This window comes from Aedes albopictus, chromosome 3 (assembly GCF_035046485.1).
Source record: "Aedes albopictus strain Foshan chromosome 3, AalbF5, whole genome shotgun sequence".
Taxonomy (NCBI): domain Eukaryota; kingdom Metazoa; phylum Arthropoda; class Insecta; order Diptera; family Culicidae; genus Aedes; species Aedes albopictus.
Genome location: NC_085138.1, coordinates 86,912,943 through 86,938,688, shown reverse-complemented (window position 1 = coordinate 86,938,688; position 25,746 = coordinate 86,912,943). Strand labels below are relative to the sequence as shown.

Genomic DNA, 25,746 nt, shown 5'->3' with positions numbered 1-25,746 from the left:
CCCCCCGCGTGGTCATTTGTCCATACAAAATTTTTTATTCGTCCATACAAAATGCTCATAGGCCGAATCCCCCCCCCCCCCTCATGACCACGTGGTTTATGGACAGCCCCTAACGGTGGTAGAAGGTCAGTCTCACGAAACGCCCTTGAGGCTCTTAGGAATCTCCCTGAAACAATCCTGAGACTTTCAGCCCTCATGGACTCCCTGAAGTACACTTGAGCACCTTTGAGGTGCAATGTCCTGTATAAAAGAGAGAGAACCAATTCCTTGCATAAGAAAATGATTAATGACGGTTATTATAGCAACGGTGACCAGAGAGAGTTCGTTAGGGAGAGCAAAGAGAGGTTGCATGGTCGTTTTCTGGGGTTTCTGGACCCACGTAACATACCGTGATTTCGGGTGAAATTGATCAGTTTTCGCAGCTTTTGGCGTTCAATTATTGAACAGTGTGCGATATTATCAAACTCAATGCTTTAAAACAAGTACGGTCATGGATTTCATCAGTCAACGAGGGTGACACTTTTACTACAAATAATTTTTTTGTAATAAATAGCACTTGAAATGAAAAATCAATAATTCTGCTTTCGGGGTGGAATTGATCAGTCCGTGAAATGGCTTTGTAAGAGCTGCAAACATTTTTCCAATTGAAATCAACATCCTAGATTGCAAAATGCATTGCAAAAATCTTACAAAGTTACTACATGTTATTTGAATTCAAGTTTAAAATTTTCATTTGATTACCCCGTAAAATCGCCTGAAAGTATGCTATTGTTTTGGAAATGTGTAATTATTTCCGTAAAAAGACTTTACTGCATAAATGTTGATGCTTATACACATTTTCATGACAAAATTGGATTTTGCGATAAACTTACAGCTAGAAACATTGAATCAGATGTTCATTACAAGTGCGGTACTACTACGACAATAAAAGTTTAAATGTGTATTTCACAATAGCAAAGCACAATGATTGAAAAAAAATTAATACATAAATCTGTAACTTTATAGAAAAACAATTCGTTTACTCTTCATTCAATAACCCTTGTGCCAAGTTATGGTCATTTTCCCCATCTTATTTGAAGTTTTAAGCGTTATTTTTGCCAAATAAAAATGAGCCTCATGTCGATCAATTTCACCTCACTGATCAATTTCACCCGAAATCACGGTACTTGTCACAGAAGAGTCACATAGCGCAGGTTTTTTGTTGCGCAAGAGTAACTGTGGCTCGCTTCTAACATATTAATACAAACTTGCTAAAAGTAAGTAATAGTGACTTCTGCGAAAACAAAACCTGTGCTGCCATGCCTCCTCTGTGACTGTGGGTGTGTTATTTGGGGAGCGATCAGGAGTTTACTGAAGCGTTTTTAGGAACCCCAAGGAGTACCCGTTGGTCTCAAGGGCCTTTTAGGGGATCTCAGGGCTGTTTCTAGCAATCTCAGTGGTGTTCGAAGGATGTCTAAGGAGTTTCAGATGGGCCCTGGAGGTCTCAGGGGGTATTAGGAGGAATCAGTATGTCGGCTTTAGAGGCACGTTCTCCTCTAGCAGCACATAGGCTGTTTTTATATCATAATTTTTAAATATTAACTTATCAAATTATTAGTTTTGTATAACATGTTTTGTTGCTTGTTATGATCAAGTTTTTGGGATACATCTGTAGTGTCTAGATAGCTTTTATAGCATTAGCTACTCAATTTATAGCATTAAGGTTTCATGCTAGAGCGATCCAATGAGATCGCTCTCTTTTCATCCGACCGTTGAGCAGTACGGACGCAAGTGTACCCGTCTCCTCAAGTGCAATTAATTAATAAAGTATATATTAAAGTGAAGTGTCGTCCAGTCGTTATTAATTACCGCGTACTCCGTCCCAATATTTCAACTTGGCGACGAGTGTAAATTAGTGAAAAGTAGTCGTTCAGTGAAAGGAACAATAGCGCGTGCATTTTAGTCGGTCGCGAACACGTGATGAGTGAAAACCCTAACCTCAAAATGACGGAGTCTGCAGGTGCAAGTGGTGTAACGCAGAGCGCGTTGAAAATGGAAGCAGTAGGTGCTGCTCCTATAGTTCGTGCTGGCATGTTCGGCCAAATCGAACAGTTCGTCGTCGGGGAGAATTTCGGGGAATATGTGAACCGCTTGGAAATGTTCTTCCTCGTAAATGACACGCCGGATGATAAAAAAAGTGCCAGTGTTGGTCACGGTGGCTGGTCCCAGCCTATACTCAATCGCATCTAGGTTGAGTTCACCGGAGGATCCACGTATGAAGTCCTACGAGGATCTGGTCGATCTCCTGAAAAAGCACCTCGATCCAACCACGAATATCGTCGCGGAAAGGTACAAATTCCGCAAGTGTGAGCAAATGTCATCGCAAAGTGTCATCGAGTTTATTATCAACCTAAAAGCCACTGCACAGTCGTGTAAGTTTGGAGATTTTCTGTCGGATGCGCTTCGGGATCAATTCGTCGCGGGAATCAACGACCAAAGTTTGCGGAAAAAGCTGTTAACGGAGCCCGAGCTGACATTCGATAAAGCGTGTTCAATCGGTCGGAGCTGGGAGGCAGCGCTCAGCCAGAACAAGGAAATGTCGTCGCAATCAAACCACGTGGTAGCTGCAATGAGGGAGAAGCGGAATCCGGTCCATAAAACAAAGCAAAATGGTGCCCGAGCACCGGATTTCAAGTCAGGTCGGTCGTCTATGAAGCAAGATAAACCGTGTTTCCGATGTAGCCGCCATCACGATCCGGCAACTTGCCCGGCTCGCAGTTGGACCTGCTACTCTTGCGGGAAACAAGGCCACGTGTCAACATGCTGTAGAGTGAAACCGTCGTCGTCGTCGTCGTCGTCGAAAAAGTCTGGAGGAAACCAACGTGTCGCTGAAATGGCTGAAGCGGTAGAAGTTCTTCGACTGAATCTGTTGGCGGAGTCGATCGATGCAGAAAGGCCATCGTCACCGTCTTCACTGCCGAATAATGTGGCAGAACCGGAGGATGATTGCAGTTTGTCCATACTGAAGCAGGCGTCTACTAGCAACATCAACTCTCTCAACAAGGTCGACGCTCCAGAGTTCGTGACATTGAATTGTCAAGGTCGTCGTCTCGATTTCGAGGTGGACTGTGGGGCGTGCCGGAGTGTAATATCCACAGATACGTATCAAAAGCATTTTTCTGAGTGTAAGTTAGTTCCCACTGCTTTAGAATTTGTTTCCGTTTCAGGCCAACGCATTACGCCAAATGGAACTGTTGGCATTCAAGTCTCCGCTTCATCAGGAATCCAAGGTCAACTAGAGTTGGTGGTTATTCCCACTGACCGCACAGTGCATCCGTTACTAGGCCGTCACGGTCTGGACCTCATTTTCCCTGGATGGCGGAAGACTTTCTCGCTTAAGTCGGTCGGTAAGTCAGGACAATCCTTCGATACGGTGTCAGGCCATTCGGCCGAAGGTCATTCGGCCGAAGGTCATTAGGCCGAATGGTCATTAGGCCGAATGGTCATTAGGCCGAATGGTCATTAGGCCGAATGGTCATTAGGCCGAATGGTCATTAGGCCGAATGGTCATTAGGCCGAATGGTCATTAGGCCGAATGGTCATTAGGCCGAATGGTCATCAGGCCGAATGGTCATTGGGTCTTCTTCTTGCCGCTACGTCCCCACTGAGACAAAGCCTGCTTCTCAGCTTATTAACTGAGAGCTTCCTCTGCAAATGACCATTTTGCATGTGTGTATCGTGTGACAGGCACGAAGATACTTTATTGATGCTGAATCTACTGATATTTTACCCATGAATTTTTCCTTCTTTTAAATATAGGCTGTTCTTTCTAGTATCATTGCTGAAATAGTTTTTGGCGCTGAAACTGCTGATATTCAATTCATAAATTTTTCCTTCTTTAAAACATAGGCTATTCTTTCTAGTTCCATTGTTAAACTAGTTTTTGTCAAAAATTGTTGGAAAAGGTAAAAACAACGGCTAACTTTCAATTCGTCCTGATGACCATTCGGCCTAATGACCATTCGGCCAAATGACCATTCGGCCTAATGACCATTCGGCCTAATGACCTTCGGCCTAATGGCCTTCGGCCTAATGACCTTCGGCCTAATGACCCAGCATCCTGACATTGTGTTGAAACCCGATACAACACCTGTTTTTCATAAGGCTTATACCGTTCCCTTCTCGCTTCGAGAAAAAGTGGACGAAAGTCTTGACAAACTTGTCCAGGACGGTATCCTGGTCCCGGTTCGTTCATCCACTTGGGCAAGTCCCATCGTGGTAGTGCCTAAAAAAGACGGCACCGTCAGAATTTGTCTTGACGGCAAGGCTGTCCTCAACCGTCATACCACTGTCGAACATTATCCGCTACCACGGATAGACGATGTTTTAGCTCAGTTGGCAAACTGGAAAGTTTTTTGTAAAGTTGATCTCTCCGGAGCGTATTTACAAGTCACGCTCTCGAAAGCTTCACAGGTTCTGTGCACCGTGAACACTCAACGGGGTCTTTTTCAGTTTACGCGGATGCCTTTTGGCTTAGCTTCCGCGCCGGCGATTTTCCAATCGATAATCGATCAGATTCTCGTGGATTCGCCCGGAGTTCCTTATTTGGACGACATAATTGTCGGTGGCCGCAACCGTGAAGAGTGTCACGCCAATCTTCTAATTGTCCTGCGAAAGTTAAACGATCATAATGTTCGAATAAACTTGAGCAAATCATGTTTTTACGTAGAGAAAGTCAATCATTTGGGGTATACTATTACTTCAGACGGTATACGCCCAGATCCGTCAAAAGTCGAGGCCATATTGAACGCCCCGTCACCTGAAAATGTCACCCAGCTACAAGCGTATCTGGGACTATTAAATTACTATCACAGATTCCTCCCTAATCTGTCGATAGAACTGCGTCCGCTGTATAATCTTCTAAGGAAGAACAGTCGATTTGTTTGGTCGCCAAACTGCCAGGTGGCGTTTGAGAAAACTAAGACATTATTGTCAGAAAATGATTTACTCGAGCCTTACGATCCTGCGAAACCGATCGTATTGGCAGTCGATGCAAGTCCTTATGGCCTAGGGGCTGTCCTGTCTCATGTGGTCAATGGCGAGGAAAAGCCTGTGTGCTTCGCTTCCTCGACCTTATCTCCGGCTCAGGAAAATTATGCACAAGTGCATAAAGAAGCCTTGGCTGTAATTTTTGGAATAAACAAGTTCCATAAGTACTTGTATGGCGCTAAGTTCAAACTCGTCACTGATAACAGTGCGATTAAAGAAATTTTCAATCCAGTTAAAGGGACGTCTGCTATCGCAGCTGCAAGATTGCAAAGGTGGGCTGTGATGTTGTCTAATTATGACTACTCCATTGAACACCGACCAGGGAAGTTCATGAGCCATGCTGACGCCCTTTCCCGTCTTCCATTAAATGAGCCCACAGATGTGGAGCACATCGGCCTTGGTCTCAAAAATTTGACCGGTTCTGTAGACATCGTAAATTTAGAACTGGTGCAGAAACACCAGAAATCTGATCCAGTTTTGGTGAAAGTTCGCGAGTATGTCTTGCACGGTTGGCCAAAGACGGTGGATACCGTCTTTAAACCGTACTTTCAGATCAATTCGCATCTTGGAATTATACCCGATAGTCTGCAACCGGCTGTAATTAATCAACTTCATGCTAGCCATGACGGCATTGTTAGAATGAAGATGCTTGGGAGAACCTATGTTTGGTGGAAAAGCTTTGGTAAAGACTTGTCAGACCTTGTTCAAAGCTGTAAGATCTGCCAGCAGCGCCAACCGGTTCCGAAAGAAAAGGTGGAATCGACATGGCCAAAGTGTCAAAGACCCTTCCAAAGGATCCATTTGGACCTCTTCTATTTTGAAGGCCATACGGCCTTGATCATCATTGATGCGTTCTCGAAGTTCATTGATGTTCAATTGTTGAAAAGTTCTACCAGTGTTCAACTGATAGAACATCTGGAGTCGTTTTTTGCCCTTTTTGGTATCGCTGAAGAAGTCGTTTCTGATAATGGGCCACCCTTTAATTCAGTACATTTTGTGTCCTTTCTGGAAGCTAATGACGTCAAAGCTACCAAGACGCCTCCCTACCACCCACAGTCGAACGGGTTGGCCGAGAGGGGTGTGCGTACAGTCAAGGACGTATTGAAAAAGTACCTTCTGGACGAAAAATGCAGGCAATTGTCCATGTCGCGAAAAATCAATCGATTTTTGATTAACTATCGGAATACTCCAACGACTTCAACAAATCGTTCTCCTTCGTCTATGGTGTTTGCATACACCCCACGCACTCTACTGAATTCGGTTAACCCCCGAAAAGTAGAGGTCAGTCCTCCAATTCCCAAACCTTCAGTTTATTTATTTATTTATCTAATCAACAGGCTCTATATAAGCCCCAATGATTTTACTTAAATCTAAAGTCTAACATGACAAAGTAACATATCGCAGTCAAAAATAAAACTTAAACATAAGCACAAGAAAAACTGTTAACACAATCCAATTAATAGTCAAAATTAACAAACAAAAAAAAACATACAAAACTACAAACTAATTACGCCTTGAAAAAAACAAACTAAACCTCCGACGAAGTATTTGACGAGACACATTAAAATCGAATAATGAACAAACCCTATTGAAGTTACGTTGCAGGCCGTTAACACCCCCAAACATACTGTAGTTCGTCCGGTTTAAGGGTGGCCGCAGCATGTAATTGTTGCGAAGAGCACGAGGTTGAACATTAATATTTAGTTGACCCAGAATGGCGGGGCAATCAAGGCGTCCTTGCAGAGTGTCCGAGACCAGTAAAGCCCTGGCTGTGTCCCTACGGGTCGATAAAGGTTCCAGATGTATCAGCTGGCAACGGCTTTCATAACTTGGCAAATTATACGGATTGGACCAAGGCAAACGTCGAAGAGCATATCTTAAAAACCGCCGTTGAACGGACTCAATCCTTTCAACTCCATTGTTGTAGTATGGGTTCCAGACAACCGAACAGTACTCAAGTATGGATCGGGATAGGGCACAGTACAAGGACTTAAGGCAGAAGATATCCGTGAACTCTCTTGCTATTCTGAATATAAAGCCGAGAATGCTAGAGGCTTTTCCGACGGCGTAGTTGATATGTTGTTTAAAAGAGAGCTTTTCATCCAAAACTACACCAAGGTCTTTGACTTGACTGACGCGTTCAATTTGGGTGCCTGACAAACTGTAATCAAATAGTATTGACCGTTTTTTGTTCGTAAAGGAAATCACCGAGCACTTGGACGGGTTAACTTCCATTCGGTTTAGAGTACACCATTCAGCAAACGCATTCAGCTGACGTTGGAGGAAGTAGCAGTCTTCAATCGATCGAACACGAAGATACAGTTTGAGATCATCCGCGTAGGATAACCGTGGGCATTTGATCACCAAGTTCACGTCATTAAAATATATCAAAAAGATCAGTGGACCCAAGTGGCTACCTTGTGGGATACCAGACGTTGCGGCAAATGAAACGGACTGACAGTCACCTATGACGACAGACAGGCGGCGACCTGTAAGATAAGATTGAAACCATTGCAGGAGGGTTCCATGTATCCCCAGCCGATCGAGTTTAGCTACAGCAATACGATGGTTCAATTTATCGAATGCTGCAGTCAGGTCGGTGTAAATGACATCGGTTTGAACGCGTTTCTCCATGCTCTCGATGATATAGGAGGTAAGACACAGCAAATTAGTGGCCGTTGAGCGACCAGGCAGAAATCCATGTTGCTCGGTGCTAATGAACGATTTGCTGTGATCGAGCAACGGGTCCATGATGACAATCTCGAACAACTTGGCGATGGCGCAGAGCGAAGTAATACCGCGATAGTTGCCAATCTCTTGCCTGTTCCCTTTTTTATGTACTGGGAACATGTGCGCAAGCTTCCATGTGGACGGAAACAGGCCAGTAGTTACGGAGAGTCGGAAAACGTGAAGCAGTGGTGGCAATAGGTTGATGATTTGCGCCCTTGTTTGCGCCTTGACAAATACCGATGGAATTCCATCGGGTCCCGGGTTGTGCGACGTCTTGAGCTTAACGGAAGCCCTGGCAATCATGTTTTCATCGATGTCTACACTGCTCAGCGATTACCCAAGGTGTGGAACTGTGCTAGCGGCGAGTGTGACGTTGTTGTCATCCAGTTGCTCATCGGTGAAGACACTAGCAAATTTATCGGCAAAGAGATTACATATATCTTGCGGAGAGGAGGCCACATCGCCGTTGAACATCATAGACGATGGCAAATCGGATTCTTGGCGCTGTTCGTTTACGAATTTCCAAAACTGTTTAGGACGAGATTTAAGCTTCCTCTGCATGCCACGCTGATAACGAAGGAAGCATTGTTTCGCAATGCGCTTATATTCGTAATTGATCCTCACATAGTAGTTCCGGAGTTGCAGTGTGCGGTGTCTGGTGAATTTCCTCAAAGCGGCCCTCTTTCCAGATTTCAACATACGCAGTTCGCTTGTTTCCCAAGGACGACGCGATGTAGTGCGGTGCAGCTTTTTGGGGACGTGTCTGTCAATAACGTATGCCAGCACATTGGACAAGGTTTGAGCAGCCACCTCAATGTCCTCGGTGTCAAGAATATCACCCCAATCCAGACCGGATAACACTTCGGCGATGCTACGATGATCAGCCTTGTGGAAATCATAGGAAACGGCGATCGGTGAAATGACGAATTCAAGAGGCGACTTTGCGTCGATTGTTAACAGCAAAGGAGGATGGTGGACTGTTAATTTCACTAGAGGAGCCGGCGCTTCGCATATGGGTGGAGCAGTGTCCTGTGCACTGACGAAGCAGAGGTCCAGACTACGGTTGTTCTGATTGGTGACGTGGTTAATTTGAGCGAGAGTTGCAGCACTATAGTTGTCCAAAAGACAAGATGCGGTGGAGTGAATGACTGACCGCTCCACGTCAGGAAAGAGAAATCCATTGCATGATGCCTTCCACGTGATCTCTGAAAGATTGAAGTCACCCATCATGACGACTTCATCTCTGGGTTTGGCGATTTCCAGAATGGAAAAGATCGACCGGCAATGCGATTCAATGAGAGAAGCATCACGTACCCGATCAGGAGGAATATACAGCACACAGAGAAAAAGTGTACGATCGCCCAGTTTTATCGAAGCCCATACTTGCTCCAAGCGAGTCCAGGAGGAGTTATCTACTCTCCTCGCTTTGTGCCTAGAATTCACAGCTACTAGAACGCCCCCACCTGTTAGTTTTGTGCTGTTATCGGCACTCCTATCACATCTAAAAACCTCGTAGTCATTGCCAAAAACGTTGCGGGAGAGTGTTCGTGCATCCAACCAAGTCTCGGTAAGAACGATGATGTCGTAGCAACTGTCGGAGATAGCAACACGGAAATCCGCGATACTACTATTCATACCGCCAACGTTCTGGTAGTAAACGGTGATCTCTTGATGACTAGTGGGCGAGAGGGAGCTGGAAACTGGCGCAGTCGATGTGGCGGCTGGTCCATCAGCTAAACTGGAAACAACACGCATTTCAGTGCATGAGTTGTTCGAAGGGACATTATACTTGTCTGCACACGAATTCTGGAAGACCTCTTCACCGACACCACACACAGGACCGGGACGGCTGCAGGTCGCTGGCGGGAGGGGCTCGACTGTGGTGGGCGGATTCAAGGCTTCCAAAGTACTGGGGGCAGGCGTGCGTCCCGGTGGCTGGAGCGTGAAGAGACGGCGGAAGTTGGGCGATGCGCGTGGGCTGGAAACTGCATATATTTCAGAGGACGAATAGTTCAAATAAGCGTTGTACTTGCCTGCGTTTGAGTTTCGGAAGACCTCTTCACCAGCACCACACACAGGGCCGGGACGGCTGCAGGTCGCTGGCAGGAGGGGCTCGACTGTGGTGGGCGGATTCAAGGCTTCCAAAGTACTGGGGGCAGGCGTGCGTCCCGGTGGCTGGAGCGTGAAGAGACGGCGGAAGTTGGGCGATGCGCGTGGGCTGGAAACTGCATATATTTCAGAGGACGAATAGTTCAAATAAGCGTTGTACTTGCCTGCGTTTGAGTTTCGGAAGACCTCTTCACCAGCACCACACACAGGGCCGGGACGGCTGCAGGTCGCTGGCAGGAGGGGCTCGACTGTGGTGGGCGGATTCAAGGCTTCCAAAGTACTGGGGGCAGGCGTGCGTCCCGGTGGCTGGAGCGTGAAGAGACGGCGGAAGTTGGGCGATGCGCGTGGGCTGGAAACTGCATATATTTCAGAGGACGAATAGTTCAAATAAGCGTTGTACTTGCCTGCGTTTGAGTTTCGGAAGACCTCTTCACCAGCACCACACACAGGGCCGGGACGGCTGCAGGTCGCTGGCAGGAGGGGCTCGACTGTGGTGGGCGGATTCAAGGCTTCCAAAGTACTGGGGGCAGGCGTGCGTCCCGGTGGCTGGAGCGTGAAGAGACGGCGGAAGTTGGGCGATGCGGGTGGGCTGGAAACTGCATACATTTCAGAGGACGAATAGTTCAAATAAGCGTTGTACTTGCCTGCGTTTGAGTTTCGGAAGACCTCTTCACCAGCACCACACACAGGACCGGGACGGCTGCAGGTCGCTGGCAGGTGGGGCTCGACTGTGGTGGGCGGATTCAAGGCTTCCAAAGTACTGGGGGCAGGCGTGCGTCCCGGTGGCTGGAGCGTGAAGAGACGGCGGAAGTTGGGCGATGCGGGTGGGCTGGAAACTGCATACATTTCAGAGGACGAATAGTTCAAATAAGCGTTGTACTTGCCTGCGTTTGAGTTTCGGAAGACCTCTTCACCAGCACCACACACAGGACCGGGACGGCTGCAGGTCGCTGGCGGGAGGGGCTCGACTGTGGTGGGCGGATTCAAGGCTTCCAAAGTGCTGGAGGCAGGTGTGCGTCCTGGCGTCCAACGATAGGCTATTGTCTGTCGAGCGGATTCTACTCTGCTATCACTCGGACGACTCTTCGTTGGTTTTTTGGCTTGGTTTCAAATTCACGAAAGTAAACGTTTTCGGGCCACGTTTCCTTTGACAACGCCATGTCCTTCAGGGATTTTTTCAACCCGACTTTGAAAGTGACGAAGTTAAGTGTGGCAGGGTCTTTATCTTTAGGGACCAGCTTAACAACTTTAGGCATTTCATCGGCAGGAAGATCCATGCAATTCCTCACGAAGCTAGTGATGTCATCTTCGGACGTGTTGGGATCGAATGCAGAAAGGTACAGCCAAAACATCTCCTCTGGAGGCGAAACAGTTTTCACCATTTCGGATGGTGCTTTCGAACCACGAATAATCGTTGATTTCTCCTTAGGTTGACTCTCCACGCGTTTTCGTTTTGGAGTGTTCGGGACATTACTCGGGCTCAACATACGGTTGAATCCGGACCACGGTGTGGACGCTACGGGGGTCAAAGGTTTCCCATCAACTTTAGAGGACAGCACTCTCACTATTCCCGTCAATTCAGTGATGTCGTCCTTAAGGCTGTTGAGAGACACTTCTTCGGGTGGATTCCCAGCATTACAACGCAGAGACATGTTACGGAAGGGATCGCACAAGAATAAATCAGCGCATTCATCACACATCCAAAATACATTCTTTCCATTCGATTTCTGATGGTCTCGAAAAGAGAGGTCCATACCCACACAGCTCATATGGAACGATTTTTTGCAGTATCCGCGACAGGTGATTTGATCCGAATCGGATGTTGCATTTTGACATTTCGTGCAAGACATCTCGGTCATAGATCCGTGAAACAGGAGGAAAGACTGTATCGACGTGCAAAATGCAATCGCCTATCGGTATGCCACCAGCAGTACTCGAAGTTGCACGCAAGCGTAGCTTCACCAGAGAGAGAGTGCGTATGCGGGTAAGCAGGAGGTGTATGGTTTTATTATCAATTACCACTGACCAGCAAACAGATTTCCCGAAAACAGCACTTTAGCAAAATAAAGGCACTACACTCGGCCGATGGAACACGGATAAATCACTAGGCGAATGAAGACACCACACAAAAACAAATAAAAACGCAATTATACACGATAAAAACATAGATATTTACGCGCCCGATATCATAAACAACCGTAATTGGACAGTGTTGCCAGTGGATTTTGTTTTGTTGTTTCGAACCCTGTATCGATGGGTACCGAAGAAAAGCTTAAACAAAAATCGTTTAAGCCGGGAGAAAAAGTGCTGTATCGCAACCACTTCAAGGAAGTAGTGCGATGGATACCTGCTATCATTCTTCAAAAAATTAGTCCAATAACATACTTGATCAGTATCGAAGGGAATGTTCGTATGGTACATGCAAACCAAATACGACTTTCGAATCTGTCCGACAAGTTCCATCCATGCTTGCCGGTAGTTCAGCCAAATCCGGTAGAGACCGTCAATGCTGAAGACCGCGAGGATCGTGAAAACGGATCGGATTCTCAACATCCGGTTCAGAAGCAAGCGGAAGCTGACCAGCATAGCAAGAAAGATAAGAGAAGGAAGAAGCATATCAAACGCCGAACAAGTGAATCCAAATCACCAAAAGTTCGACGTTCTAATCGTTTGAAAGGGCAACCTCGACTAAAGTACCCAAAATAGTTTTAAGTACTCTATGGTTTGAAATTGTATTATATTAGTTTAAGGTTGTCAAATGGTTGTAAGACTTGTTTAAGCCGGGAGAGATTGTAGTGTCTGGATAGCTTTTATAGCATTAGCTACTCAATTTATAGCATTAAGGTTTCATGCTAGAGCGATCCAATGAGATCGCTCTCTTTTCATCCGACCGTTGAGCAGTACGGACGCAAGTGTACCCGTCTCCTCAAGTGCAATTAATTAATAAAGTATATATTAAAGTGAAGTGTCGTCCAGTAGTTATTAATTACCGCGTACTCCGTCCCAATATTTTAACATCCACTTAATAGTATTTTAACACAGACAAACAGACGTAACACCTTGAACGATTTTCATGGAAATCCATCGCCCAGTTCACACTACCATCACCTGGTGGAAAAGTTGCACGAATCACTGTGTTGTGCAATATCGTCAACAGAAGGCGCTAGTGTGAAACGTCAAACGCATAGAAAAACGATGCGCGCGCCTCTGGTTGTGAAAGGCACAACTATAAAAATTTAAAATGACCGTTAAAAGCGTGGTCGATGGAAATTTCGCAAGTGTTACGTCTGTTTGTCTGTGATTTTAATATCATTCTTTGTTGTAGAGCAAGTTCAGTTATTATTCTACCTTTGAGAATGTACAAATATGTGATGAAGAATAACTCATCAATTACAAGTTTTAAAATTCACTGTTATTTTATTATGCTCATGATGTTTTCTTCTGCTTGCAACTGAAATGAGTTGCATAATGAAAAATAGTTGTATAATGTTCATAATGCAACTCGTTTGAGTTGCATTATGAAAAAAAAACATTGCATAAAATTTTGTATGGAACTCATTGCAAAACTCGATTTTTTTCAGCACTTTTCCTATTTATCCAACTCGGCAAGCCTCGTTGGATAAATGTACGACTCGTGCTAAAAAAATCAACTTTTTGCAACTTGTTACATAAATAACTATAAAGTCCATCCATTTAAGTAACGTAACTTGAGCATAGGCTACGGTTCGAAAACATCTGTTTTTTTTTAAAGTTCATTAGGCCGAACAGGTCATCAGGTCCCAAAGGTTGTTAGGCCGCAAAGATCACTAAACCGAATATATCGATTGTCCCTATTCGCCCTGATGACGTTTCCGACCCAATAACCTATTTCGCCTAACGACCTATCCAGCCAAATAAACACTTTTATCCTATTTTCAGGATCAGCTTCTAAATTAAGCTATGGATGATTGAATCTAGATCACTAAAAATTACATTTTCTGCACTGTCCAAAACGGTGGTCAAATTTATCGGTGCAGAAAAACAAATACGTGGATTGTCAAATTATCACAAATATTGCAGTTTGTATATGAATGAATGTCAACTTCAAATACCTACACTAATTGAAATATTCATTCGTCGCATACCGACCCACGCTCAAAACACCCGCCCGCGCTGCAACTCACTTTTAGCACGGTGCATCTAATTGGATGGAAACGATATGCAAATCATTCCCCATTCAATTGACCATTTTCCCGAGTAATTATCTAGCTGAAACTTATCGCGTCATGGTCATCGTGAGATTGTAACGCATACTCGCTGCACTGTAAAGCATCTACCCACTCGCACTTGTCCCGTTCGTAGCCGGACGGCAGCAACAACTGCACATTGCACTTCGAAGCTCGATGCACCTGGGGAGCCACTTGACATCGAACGCAGCAAACAGTCGGTATGCAGTTTGAATAAAGATGCAGTCCGAGTCGCAGCGGGGTTCCACCGGCGTCGTCGCCGCCACTCCAAACTGGCTTAACGATCGCTTTCTGCAGGAAGTGATACGCAAAGCCAAAAACGACGGTTCGATTACGCTCTATCACGATTGCAAGATTCGACCGGGTGGCCGAGATGGTTTTGAGCATGCGAGTAATCTCTTCCGGACCACCGTTCACTATCGTCGTCGGTCCATGCCCCGGGAGCCCCGGGAGCAGGCCGTCGATTTGATACTGAAGATCGACCGGGGACTACTGAGAAGTGATGCGCAATTTGCGACGGAAATTCGGATGTACAGGGAGGTGTTTCCGGCGATGGAGGAAGTGCTGATGAAGATTGGAGAAGCGATGGACGTTCCGAAGTTTGTGTTTTGGTTGGTGAGGTATTCAGATTTGATTAATTTATTGTTCTTCGTATCGTAGGTATTTTTATTCCTCGCATGAACCGCGAAACTTGATCATAATGGAAGATTTATTCCCATCCGGATGGGTTCAAAAACGAGAATTGGATTCTTTCGATGATGGAAAACTGTGCATTGAAGCTATCGCAAAATTCCACGCAGCGTCCTACGTGATATATGAAAAGGTACGTAAACGATTTTGATTCGTTTTATATAATATCGCGTTTAGTATCATGCGGGCGTAACTACAATGATCGATTTCTCTTAATCGATTTTCTCTTTGGATTATTCCGGGCAATACGACCAATATTCGGATGATATCTCGGTGTGGTTCGATAAAGGACGACTAGGACTAGCATCTAAAACAACAAAAACAACCGAAAATGATTTGCCGGCCAAGTTATTAACCAAAGAGAAAATCGATGAAGAGAAATCGATCATTGTAGATACGCCCGTATGATACTAAGCGCGAGAATTATGTATAGTACTGGTGAGATTTAAATCCACAATTCTCAATCCGCTAAACTAATTATACAAACCTACTATTCCACGCAACAGATAACGATTCTGCAGAGAACACCTTAAAAAGTTTTTGCTATGTGGCGTAGTGGGTTAACTAGCCCTAACTAACAAATCTCGCGCTTAGTATCATACAGGCGTATCTACACACTGATCGATTTCTCTTTATCGATTTTCTCTTCGGATTATTCCGGGACCAATATACAGATGATCCCTCGGTGTATTTCTGTAACTGGCGACTAGGACTAGCTTCCAAAACAACAAAAACAATCGAAAATGTTTTGCCGGCTAAATTATTGACCAAAGAGAAAACCGATGAAGAGAAATCGATCATTGTAGATACGCCCGTAGTTCGAATTGTACCTAAAATGCGGCGGTCGTTTTTAATTTAATTTCTTTAAAATTTGTTTAGTTTTCAAATCGTTTTGTTTATATACTCCAGATTATAAGTTATTTTGACTAAATTCATTAATTATTTCCCAATTTAGTCCAAACAGCTTTCCAGCATCTCTAAAGCGAATGTTGACATCAACAAAATGACCTCCGCGATCGATTTGCTGATTGAATTCCTGTGTAATCAACCCGGCTGCAGCCAAATGGGAACGAAATTGCGTTCCCTAAAGCCGCATTTCCAGAACAAACTCAAACAGCTCTACAGCCCACCAAATTCCAACCACTTCATCAGCGTTCTCAACCATGGTGACCTGGATGTAACCAACCTTTGGTACAGAACCCATCCGGACAGTAAAGTGACAATGATTGACTTTCAAAGCTGTCACTGGGGAACGCCTACCGTCGACTTGCTTGGACTGCTTGATTTGGTTCTGGATCGTACGGCGAGAAGAACCCAGAGCGATCGCTTGATTCGAGAATATTACGAAGCATTTACGGGTTATCTTGCTCGGATGGGGTATCGTGGAACGCCATACAACCTGCAGGGACTCGTGAAGGAGCTACGACGATGTATCGTTCTCGGTAATTCAACCTTAAACTTTCGTTTCATTGTTTGAAGTTTCTGATTGCTATACGTTTCAACAGAACTACTGCACCTGGCTATGCGGTATCAACGAAAGAACGATAGTAGTGCAAACGAAAATCGAGTGGACAGAAGTACTATCGATACCGAAACACAACAGGATCTGAGCGAGTTATTGCGTAGAGGACTTCTGGATTAAAATTTGTTCCATCATTTAACGGTATTGAGAGCAGGGAAACAAAATAATAATAGAACAACTGCACCTTTGTTGTGAACATTGTCTATCATAATAATAAAAATAAACTACAATAATGTGGTCTCAGCGAAGGTAAATAAAAACACCTTGGTCTCAGCTGCCTTAAACTCATGTCTCACATTGATGTGAGCGCGCCAATCCAACGTGGTTAGCGGTCTACGCCACTGGGTCTACAAGTTGTCCGTCCTTCAGATTTTTTTTTTCTAAAATCTGCCGCCGCCGCAGGGTGAACATCTGATTCATCGTCGGTCTGCTCCTCAATTGTTCTCAAAATTTCGGGTAAAAATGTGTGCACTGAATTAAAAAGTTTAGTGATTTGCACTTTGTGGCAGGAAAAAATGCGAAAATTTCGAAGAGTTGTCACAGGCTCAATTTGGGGTACATGTGACTTTTTTTCGTGACAGTGCATCAGTTAATGTATATTTTCTTGCAATACAATATAAAAAGAAGTTTATTTGAGTTTAACTTGTGATAATATAAACCGGAAAAGTGAATATTCATAAACTGCACGTCCAATTGTCATAAGACATGGCTCATATACTAAAAGTTTTAATTAATTTTTTATTGATTGTATTCAGCGTATGCATGTACTGTAAAAGTTGATGATTGAAATGAAAAAAAAAAATTAAAAAAATTTTCAGAAAATTAGCCTGTTTGAGAACATGCAACATCAAAACATAGAGTGGTTAACGTCAAATAGACGGAAGCGTGGTTTCAAGTTAAAAAATAATTTCGTTTTTTTTTTCCTGCCGCATACTGTATGAGCTGATACTACTGTTCACCAGGGATGCCATATATGTATACAGATTTTCGAGCTTCCGTACCGATTTAGTTTTATATAAGATACAGATTTTTTGACCTAGAGGGGCTTTTTCACCTTTTTCAGATTTTTGAAAAGAATGACACAGATTTTTTTAAAACCATCTGGCATCCCTGCTGCTCATTACCGTGTTTTAGAAGTTCGGTTGGAAGTTCGTCCTTCTCAGCAGCCTCGTTGTTCTTCAGTCCTCTAATGATATTGCTTTTTTCTTGCGTTAGAGGTTCCACAGCCTGTCCGTCGTTATCAATTCGAATTTTGTCTGTCACTTAACAATTCCTCGAAGTCCTCTATCCACCTGGGAGCCACCATTGTTTTGTCTGTTTGTAGGTTTCCATCGCGGTCTTTGTGTATGGCGAGAGTAGGCGCTGTTTTTCTCCTTGGCCATTGACAGTTTCGTAAAACCTCCGCATATCATTCTGTTCCGTACTCCTTTGCACATGAACAATCATTCTTGTCATCCGTTTCTAGTTCGTCTTTGAGCCCCTATCACCTCCTGCGCTGCCCGACTTATGACTCCATGGATAGACTCCCACAGAATATTGAGATTACCGCTCTCGTTGATCTCTTTTTTCCGCTCATCCAGTACTGTCTGCTGAAAAAAGTTGGCTATTGGAACGCATCGACCGTCGGTTCCTCCAGTTCGACACGATAATTACCCGAGCCCGAGTTTTACGAACCACGTTAATCTGAGTCGATGTTGGGACCCCTAAGGGCCTAGTCTAGTCTAGTCTAGTTTACACATACACAGCCATTCATTGAAAGAATCCTGGAAAATGATAGAATCGACTACTTCTATCATTTTCTTGTCATTATCAATGCTTGCAGCACATCGGGGATGTAATTCAAGAATTGAAGCGGCCAGGCCTACTGCGCAGCGTTTTGCTGTGGATATTGATTCCATAATAAAGCTATAGAACGGGGACATCTCGTACCAACCGCTCAGCATAGTATGTAGTATAAATGTGAAGTAAATACGTCGGGAGTGACTTTGCTAAGAAAATTAATGTCACTCCGTCGATGGTCTTCCTCCTGGGATGGGACATACGCATTTAACCCTCGTGTCCTAGCTCGAAAGCCTAGGCTTAAGCGCCATTACTCGCTCTCTGAAACGAGAAAAAAGCAGAGTAACGCCCTCCCCATGTAAATATAATAAAATATATATAGTATAGTAAATACCCCAAAGGAAATACATCTAATTAATTGTGATTATGGTATGGACAACAACACAATTCAAATAAGAACGAACTCACCAAATTCATCAATAAGAATGCACCACTCATAAGGTACAGAAACGGATTCCATTTCCTGCTGATCAGCCAGTTCAAATGAAGCTGAGAAAATGTTTTTTTTTTTGGCGATATTCTGCACTGCCGTTACTTGAATTTTCTAACTCAACTACCATACAAGCATTTTCAGACAAATCATATCCACACACTGACGCAGACACACGCTTGTTTTTAACGCAAATGCAACTTTCGCGGTCTTAATGCACATTACAATTTCTACAAAAATAACCTTCTTCACTTAAATTCTCTTCATTCCCTTCTTATCAACAAATTCCGTTGACAGATTCCTCTGTGAAACATTTCATCAATGAGTCTTCTTCCAACAACTCGAGTCATCCCTTGCTGGCCACTTGCTAGAATCTTCTCACAACATTTCCGTCAGAATTCCATTTCAATTACTTCATCAAATAGCTTTCCCGGCGCGATCTGAAGGAGCCACACCAGTCGCATCACGAATATAAAAGCCTGCGGCTGATAATTTGTTCCAGCTTTGGATTATCCCATTGGACCCATTGCTAACACTTAAAGGACACCACGACAGAAGTAATAATTGAAAAAAGATAAAACTATCCGCGGAATTGATCAAACAAATGACAGGCAGCACGACAAAAACACCTGCAACACCTCTACATATTGATGACACTGCTCTGTGAAATAACCAATACGAAACACATTTGCGTCTTCAGTTCCGCACTTTGTGAAGGGTCCGTGAATCGTCATCCACTTTATCAACCCACCTAGCTCGCTGCGCACTACGTCTTCTTGTACCGGTCGGATGACTCTGGATAACCATTTAAGTCGAGTTGCTATCCGTCACCCTGATGACGTGACCCACCCACCGGAGCATCCTTTTTTTTGTGTCGACGATGTTGTGTTCTCTTAACAGCTGATGCAGTTCGTGGTTCATTCGCCTTCTCCAATACCCGTCTTCAATCGGCACTAAGCCGTTGATGGTACGCAACACCTTCCGTTCGAAAACTCCAAGGCTGCGTTGGTCCTCTGCGCGTAGAGTCCATGCTTCGTGTCCAAAGAGGATTGACGGTCTAATCATCGTTTTGTAGATAGTTTACTTCGTGTTCTTCGGAATCCAAAGCAAAAAACGGTGCAGTGCCAGTGATATCCAGATGTCCACTCTTCCCGGGAAGGGAATTTCGTGGAAAATATCCTATATCCCTTTCGAGACGAACCAGCACAATTGTGCTGTTAGGCGGTAACAGGTTTGCAAACATTTTTCATCTGCTTAGGCTTTATTTAAAGTGATGTAGACTGTTTCCACAATTCAGCCATTACTTATACTTGTATGTGTGTAAACAAACTTTAGTTTACGTTGCCTGTGGGATTTACCACAACAAGGTAAACAAAAAGTGGACAAAAACCGTAAAACATGGAAAAGTTTTATCTGTCGCATATTTTTTATTTCCTATTTATCTAAGTAGTGAAAGCTAGAAATCAAAAGTCAAAGAGTAGATCTTTCAAATGAGGAGAAATAATTGTTGTTTTGTTGTGAAATCTAAGAGTTCTGGAGAGCCAAAATTGAGCCATTTGTATGGAGATTTCACTTTTTTGTGCTCCGTCCCGAAAGGGATATGGAAAATTACAAACAATTGTAAGATCACTTGGAGCAAGAATAATTTTGTCCCAACGCACCGAGAGTGGAAACAACAAGGTGTGTGTTGAATTGCGGTTCACAGGAGTTTCCTCTAGTAGACCGAGTACCCGTAACCGGTAGGTGCAAGAAATTGCTCTTGTTTAAGGTCAATGTGTAGTGGGGCAACGTCAAAGATAACTTCGAGCGCTGCCGTGGAAGTTGGAGAGAACGCTCCAGACATCGCCATTCAGCACACCCTTTGGAGATGGCCTAATTTTGATTGGACCGTTCTCACTTCGCCCTTCTGCCACCACACAAGACATCCATAAGCCAATATTGGCCGAACCACAGTTGTGTAAATCCATTTGATATACTTGGGTTTTAGACCCCAAGTTGTACCAAAAGAACGCCGGCATTGCCCGAAGGCCATACAAGCTTTCTTGATTCTGAACTCAATGTGAGGTGTCCAGGAAAGCTTGGAATCAAAAATGACTCCAACGTATTTTACCTGTTCAGTCACATCGATTTCAGAATCAAAGAGACGCAAAGTTCGAACGCCATTACGGTTTCGCCTTTCCGTGAAAAGAACAATAGATGTTTTACTCGGATTAACCGAAAGGCCATATTGGCGACACCAACCCTCAACTACCTGAAGGGCGCTTTGCATCAGGTCAATTTCCTAATCCCTGCTAGACGCAATGTCGAGAAGAGATATCGGTTTTTAAGCATTTGGTGAAACCAATTGGAAATTATTGGAGATATACCATGACTCCGTGCGGCTTCCAATATGGCATCAATAGGCACGTTGTCAAAGGCACCCTCGATATCTAAGAAAACACCCAGACAAGACTGCTTCTGAGCGAAGCTTTCTCGATATCGTAAACAACCTTGTGTAAAAGAGCCACAGTGGACTTACCAGATTGGTAGGCATGTTGGTTCACATGAAGAGGCACGTTGGCCAGATGAACATCACGGATGCGATGATCCACAATGCGTTCTAAGCATTTGGAGATTTGAAAGGAGCAAATCTATTAAGAGCCCACTCAATCGATTCTATAGTTACAATACTCCGAGCCAAAGCTAAAGAATCATAACTACAAGAAAAGACATCAGGTTAATCCGAAAATGTAATATCCACACATCCAGGGAAGTGTGTGCTGAATAAGCATTCCAGAACGTCCTCATCAGAGGAAGTCAGATCGCCATTTGGCAAACGAAGTTCGTTCACTCTGAAATCCTTAGATTTCGCAAGGATTTTATTTAACCGACTGACTTCACTCAAACTGGAAACATTTGTACAAAGGTGTTTCCAGCCGGATCGTTCAGCAGACCGGAGAGCTTTCCTGTAGGCCTTGCGAGCCGACCTGAAAGCCTTCGAACCAGCCGAACGTCGTCTTTTCCAACTCTTTCTACATTGTTTCCTGAGTTTCGCCAGATCAGAGTTCCACCAAGGGGTTCCTCTTATGATCTTCACAGACCGTAGAGGGCATGCTTCTTCAAAAGCTTCCATGATGAAGGTCGTTGTAGTATCAACGGCATCATCTAAATCACCTGGAGTGTCAATAGATGGTGAGTATTCATGAAATTTGGCCGCAACCAAATCATAAATCAGTAAAAAGATCCCAGTTTGTTGACCCAGGATTCCTGAAACGCAATGTTTGCGAAGTAACATTTAAGTGTTCAAAAAAGAAGTAGCGATGGTCAGATAAAGATTCCTCATCTGACACATGCCAATTGGTCAGCTCGTGACTAATTCTGCTAGAGCAAAGCGTTATATCTAACACTTCCTCTTTAGCAGATACCATGAAGGTTGGGCGGTTGCCTATGTTAAGTAATGCAAGGTCTGTGCTACTTAAGTATTCCATCAAACTGGAGCCTCTCAAGTTAATGTCTGAGCTGCCCCAGATGATATGGTGAGCATTAGCATCACTGCAAACAATTAGCGGAAGGCTTTTTGATGTACAGTATGCGATGGCTTGTTTGAAAGCATCCGTAGGGGATGGTTCATCATGCGGTAAATAAACCGAACAATAGACGTATTTCTTTCTTAGGTTTCCAACAGATACATCAATTGTGATAGCACACATCTCTGGTGATTAGTTCAGAGATGAGTGTAGCAACTATTGCGTTGTTGACAAGCACACAGGCTCGAGGCATGACACGCGAGTTTGCCATTTCATGTTTACTGAAAGTAGCAAAAACCGGGTTCACAAGGTTTCCTAGATAGAAATTTCCCTTACGAAAGTAAGGTTCTTGTACCAAGGCCACTTGGGCTGTATCATTTTGCATAAGTCTGCAAAGATTGATCATTGCTGTTTTTTTATGCTGAAGATTGATCTGAGCTATCCTAACCGTAGCCACTGCCCAAACTAGGCAAGATTAAACTCTTCGGAACAACAGCACAACAAAGAACAGCAACAACAAAACCAGATCGGTATCGATTGGAAAACGCCAAAGGCGAGGATACACAGAATACACTGTGTAAATCGCATAATGCGAAACCATATAGGTGACAATTCAAAGCATAAAGCCGCATCACACCGTGAATTAGGGGTCACCTGTTCGTTGATTCTTACCACCGGAACAGGCGGTCCTTAGAGTTATTCTTAGCCAATTGAGACAATCGCTACCGACACTACACAGCTAGCTAGACTGATCGAGAAAAGAAGTTAATATTGATGGTCAACTTCATACGGACTCGACCAGCCGGCAGAAGAATTCGTCTACGAGGTAGACGATAACGTGAGCCGTAAAATACGAAGGCGCGTCATCAGTGGAAGTCGTGCCTACTACACGGGCTCCAGAAGAAACTGTGGTCAGAAAAGATCCAACCCCCCCCCCCCCCCCTTCGCACAAAATGTACCATGTACAAGACGCTAACAATACCGGTGGCCTCTACGGACACGAGACAAGGACAATGCTCGAGGAGGACCATCAAGCACTCGGAGTTTTCGAGCGACGCGTGCTAAGGACGATCTTCGGCGGCGTGCAGGAGAACGGTGTGTTGCGGCGAAGGATGAACCACAAGCTCGCTGCACTCTACGGTGCACTGTGGCTGATTTCGTCATTTTAGCGCGCTTAATTAATAACTTTTTAACTATGGCGTTTAGCGTCATGGTGTCTTCGAGAAAGTTTTTCACTATCACAAGGAGCTTCTTTTGAACTATTGTGGAAATTGATCAATCCCCCATCTTACAGCCTCTAACAGTTTTATGACTTTGGCTTTCTTAGAGAGACAATTACTTTTACTTTCACATGCTTAAATGGAAATTTGCATATACACTGAAACCTCCATTTAAGTCGATTCATGGCTGATCGAAAATAATTTTTACCTTACAAGCAATGACAAAACTATAGACTATTATATTTTTTAAGACTTCGCATGACTAAGGAAATTTGTCAAAAAATATAAAACTGTATAGTTTAGTCATTGCCTGCACGGTAAAATTTATTTTCGATCAGCCATGCATCGACTTAAATGGAGGTTTCAGTGTAGCTAAGTTACATCCCAACTAACATTTTTGCTGTATAAGAGCTTAAACGAGCTTTCTTCCAAAATCATTTGCTCCATAAGCTTTTATGCAGCTACTTTTGTTAGTAGGGATATGCTTGAAATATGGCCCGAAAAACTATAAAACCGTTAGAACTACTTTATTTTTGAAATTAGCGGCATGTCATGTTAGGCAAAATTGTGTATTTTACCATTATCTACAACTTTGTAGAACATGAGAAAAATGTAGAATCAGTTATTAGAAAGTTATTGCGAAAACCCCATTTTCAAGGGGTTATTCATAGAAAATGTAACGATCCTGAAAAGTAACAAAGTTGCAAACTTGGCGCCTTCGACAAAGTTGCTTCAATCAACATTTTCTATAACTTTTGTGAAGACGTCAACCTTGTATCTTGAAAAATTCAAAAAATAAATTTTCTATCTCACTTTTAGAGGGATTGATCAATTTCCACAATAGTTCAAAAGAAGCTCCTTGTGATAGTGAAAAACTTTCTCGAAGACGTCATGGTGTCTAAGCGCTATCGTAAAAAAAGTTAATAATTAAGGGCGCTAAAATGACGAAATCAGCCACTTTGTGGTGAACCCAACACCCTGAAAGTGCCAAAAGCTGGACGGATACGGTGGGCAGGACATGTTGCAAGAATGCTGGACAACTCCCTGCGTCGGCGTGACCGACGTTGGAGAGAAGCAGCTGCAAATCGAGTATTATGGCGGCAAATTGTTGATTCAGTGTTATCATGAATTTGATGTTGAACTAAATAAATGGATGAATGGGCGTGATTTAGTGTAGAGAGCGGCAGCCTTTGAATCGAGTATTGTGGCGAACTGTTGTTGATTATGTCATATCTGAAATATTATGTTGAGCAAATAAATGCATGTTTTTGTGTATAGGAAGGAAATTTATGATTGCATGATTTATTTTGTGAATAGCTTGATAAATTTGGAATATTTACAACCAGCAAAACGGTTTTCGTCTAATGATTAGAACAAAGGATGTCCGAGCCCACGATAACTTGAGCGATGGTAAAGAATAATCCGCTAACCTTTCGAGAGCGCTTCCCTCGTTTGTCATGTTTATCTCATTAAAAAGTTTGATTTATGACGTTTAATTAATCATCACCCTGTCTTAAGTCAACCCATGCTGTCTTACCCATAGCAGCGAAGGAAAAAAAATTATGTTTAGAAAATCTAAATCATTCACCCCGTTAATGAGTCAACCGGTAGAATGGTGCGTGGATAATCGTTCTTCTTCGGTTAGGAACGCTCAATTGGCTTCTTTAACGGTGTTGAGATAATTTGATATTCTGAATCTGCATGTCAAACTGAGCCGAAATACAAATTTTCATGAATTTTGAAGCCCGGGAACCTATTTAAAAATCAATTTGAAGTTTGTATGGGAGCGATTTGTCGAATCACCCCTCGTCGGATTTTGTACTGGGCGGAGCTGTCAAACAATTGCCCAGCTGTCAAAAGGTGATTTCAAAAAATTGCTTTGAAATTGATTTTAGGTACCAAAATAAGGTTCTAAAAATCTGGAAAAAATCATAGTGGCTCAGAAAAAGGTGCTCTTTCGTTTAAAAGCAAAAAATCAATATATTTTCTAAAATTTAAAAACCCAATTCCACTTGGACCGTGATTTTGCAACGTATTTTTATGGGAAAATCTCGTACCGTGCAAATTTAACTTAGGCTGCCTTGAAATCATTTCGATGATTAATGCATCACCTTTTCGTCGTCCCATATTGGTGGGCACCCGGCACGGAAACATAATTTAATTTGAATTATATTGCTCATTAAGAATCCGCAACGTCAAGGGGTGCGCAGGAAATTGGCCTTTTATGACGGGTCATATTTTCCCAAAGCGTCGCCATCATCGTTGCGTATAATTTAGCGCATAACAATTTTGGTTTCATTACCCTCCCCTCCCAATAACTACTCACTACTGAGCGAAGTTCGGTGAGTTCTCTGATGCTCAAAGGCGTCAATTGCGACGGCAACTCAAATAAGTGTACATAATTCATTATTCAAACGACTGGCGACGTCTATGGTAGAAAACTCAC

At 43.6% G+C, this 25,746-nt stretch overlaps 2 protein-coding genes across 2 annotated transcripts; both read left to right on the top strand.

Moving 5' to 3' along the window:
* Positions 1–1,650: 1,650 nt before the first annotated feature.
* LOC134284264 (uncharacterized) lies at positions 1,651–13,908 on the top strand. The gene is made up of 2 exons (XM_062843006.1): positions 1,651–3,386; positions 13,786–13,908. Exons 1-2 carry the CDS (start codon positions 2,153–2,155, stop codon positions 13,812–13,814), a joined length of 1,263 nt encoding a protein of 420 aa, XP_062698990.1. The 5' UTR covers positions 1,651–2,152; the 3' UTR covers positions 13,815–13,908.
* Positions 13,909–14,268: 360 nt separating this feature from the next.
* On the top strand, positions 14,269–16,538 carry LOC109417401 (uncharacterized). The gene is made up of 4 exons (XM_019691496.3): positions 14,269–14,692; positions 14,754–14,916; positions 15,739–16,225; positions 16,289–16,538. The coding sequence occupies exons 1-4, from the start codon at positions 14,313–14,315 to the stop codon at positions 16,423–16,425; spliced, it is 1,167 nt and encodes a 388-aa protein (XP_019547041.3). The 5' UTR covers positions 14,269–14,312; the 3' UTR covers positions 16,426–16,538.
* Positions 16,539–25,746: the final 9,208 nt, after the last annotated feature.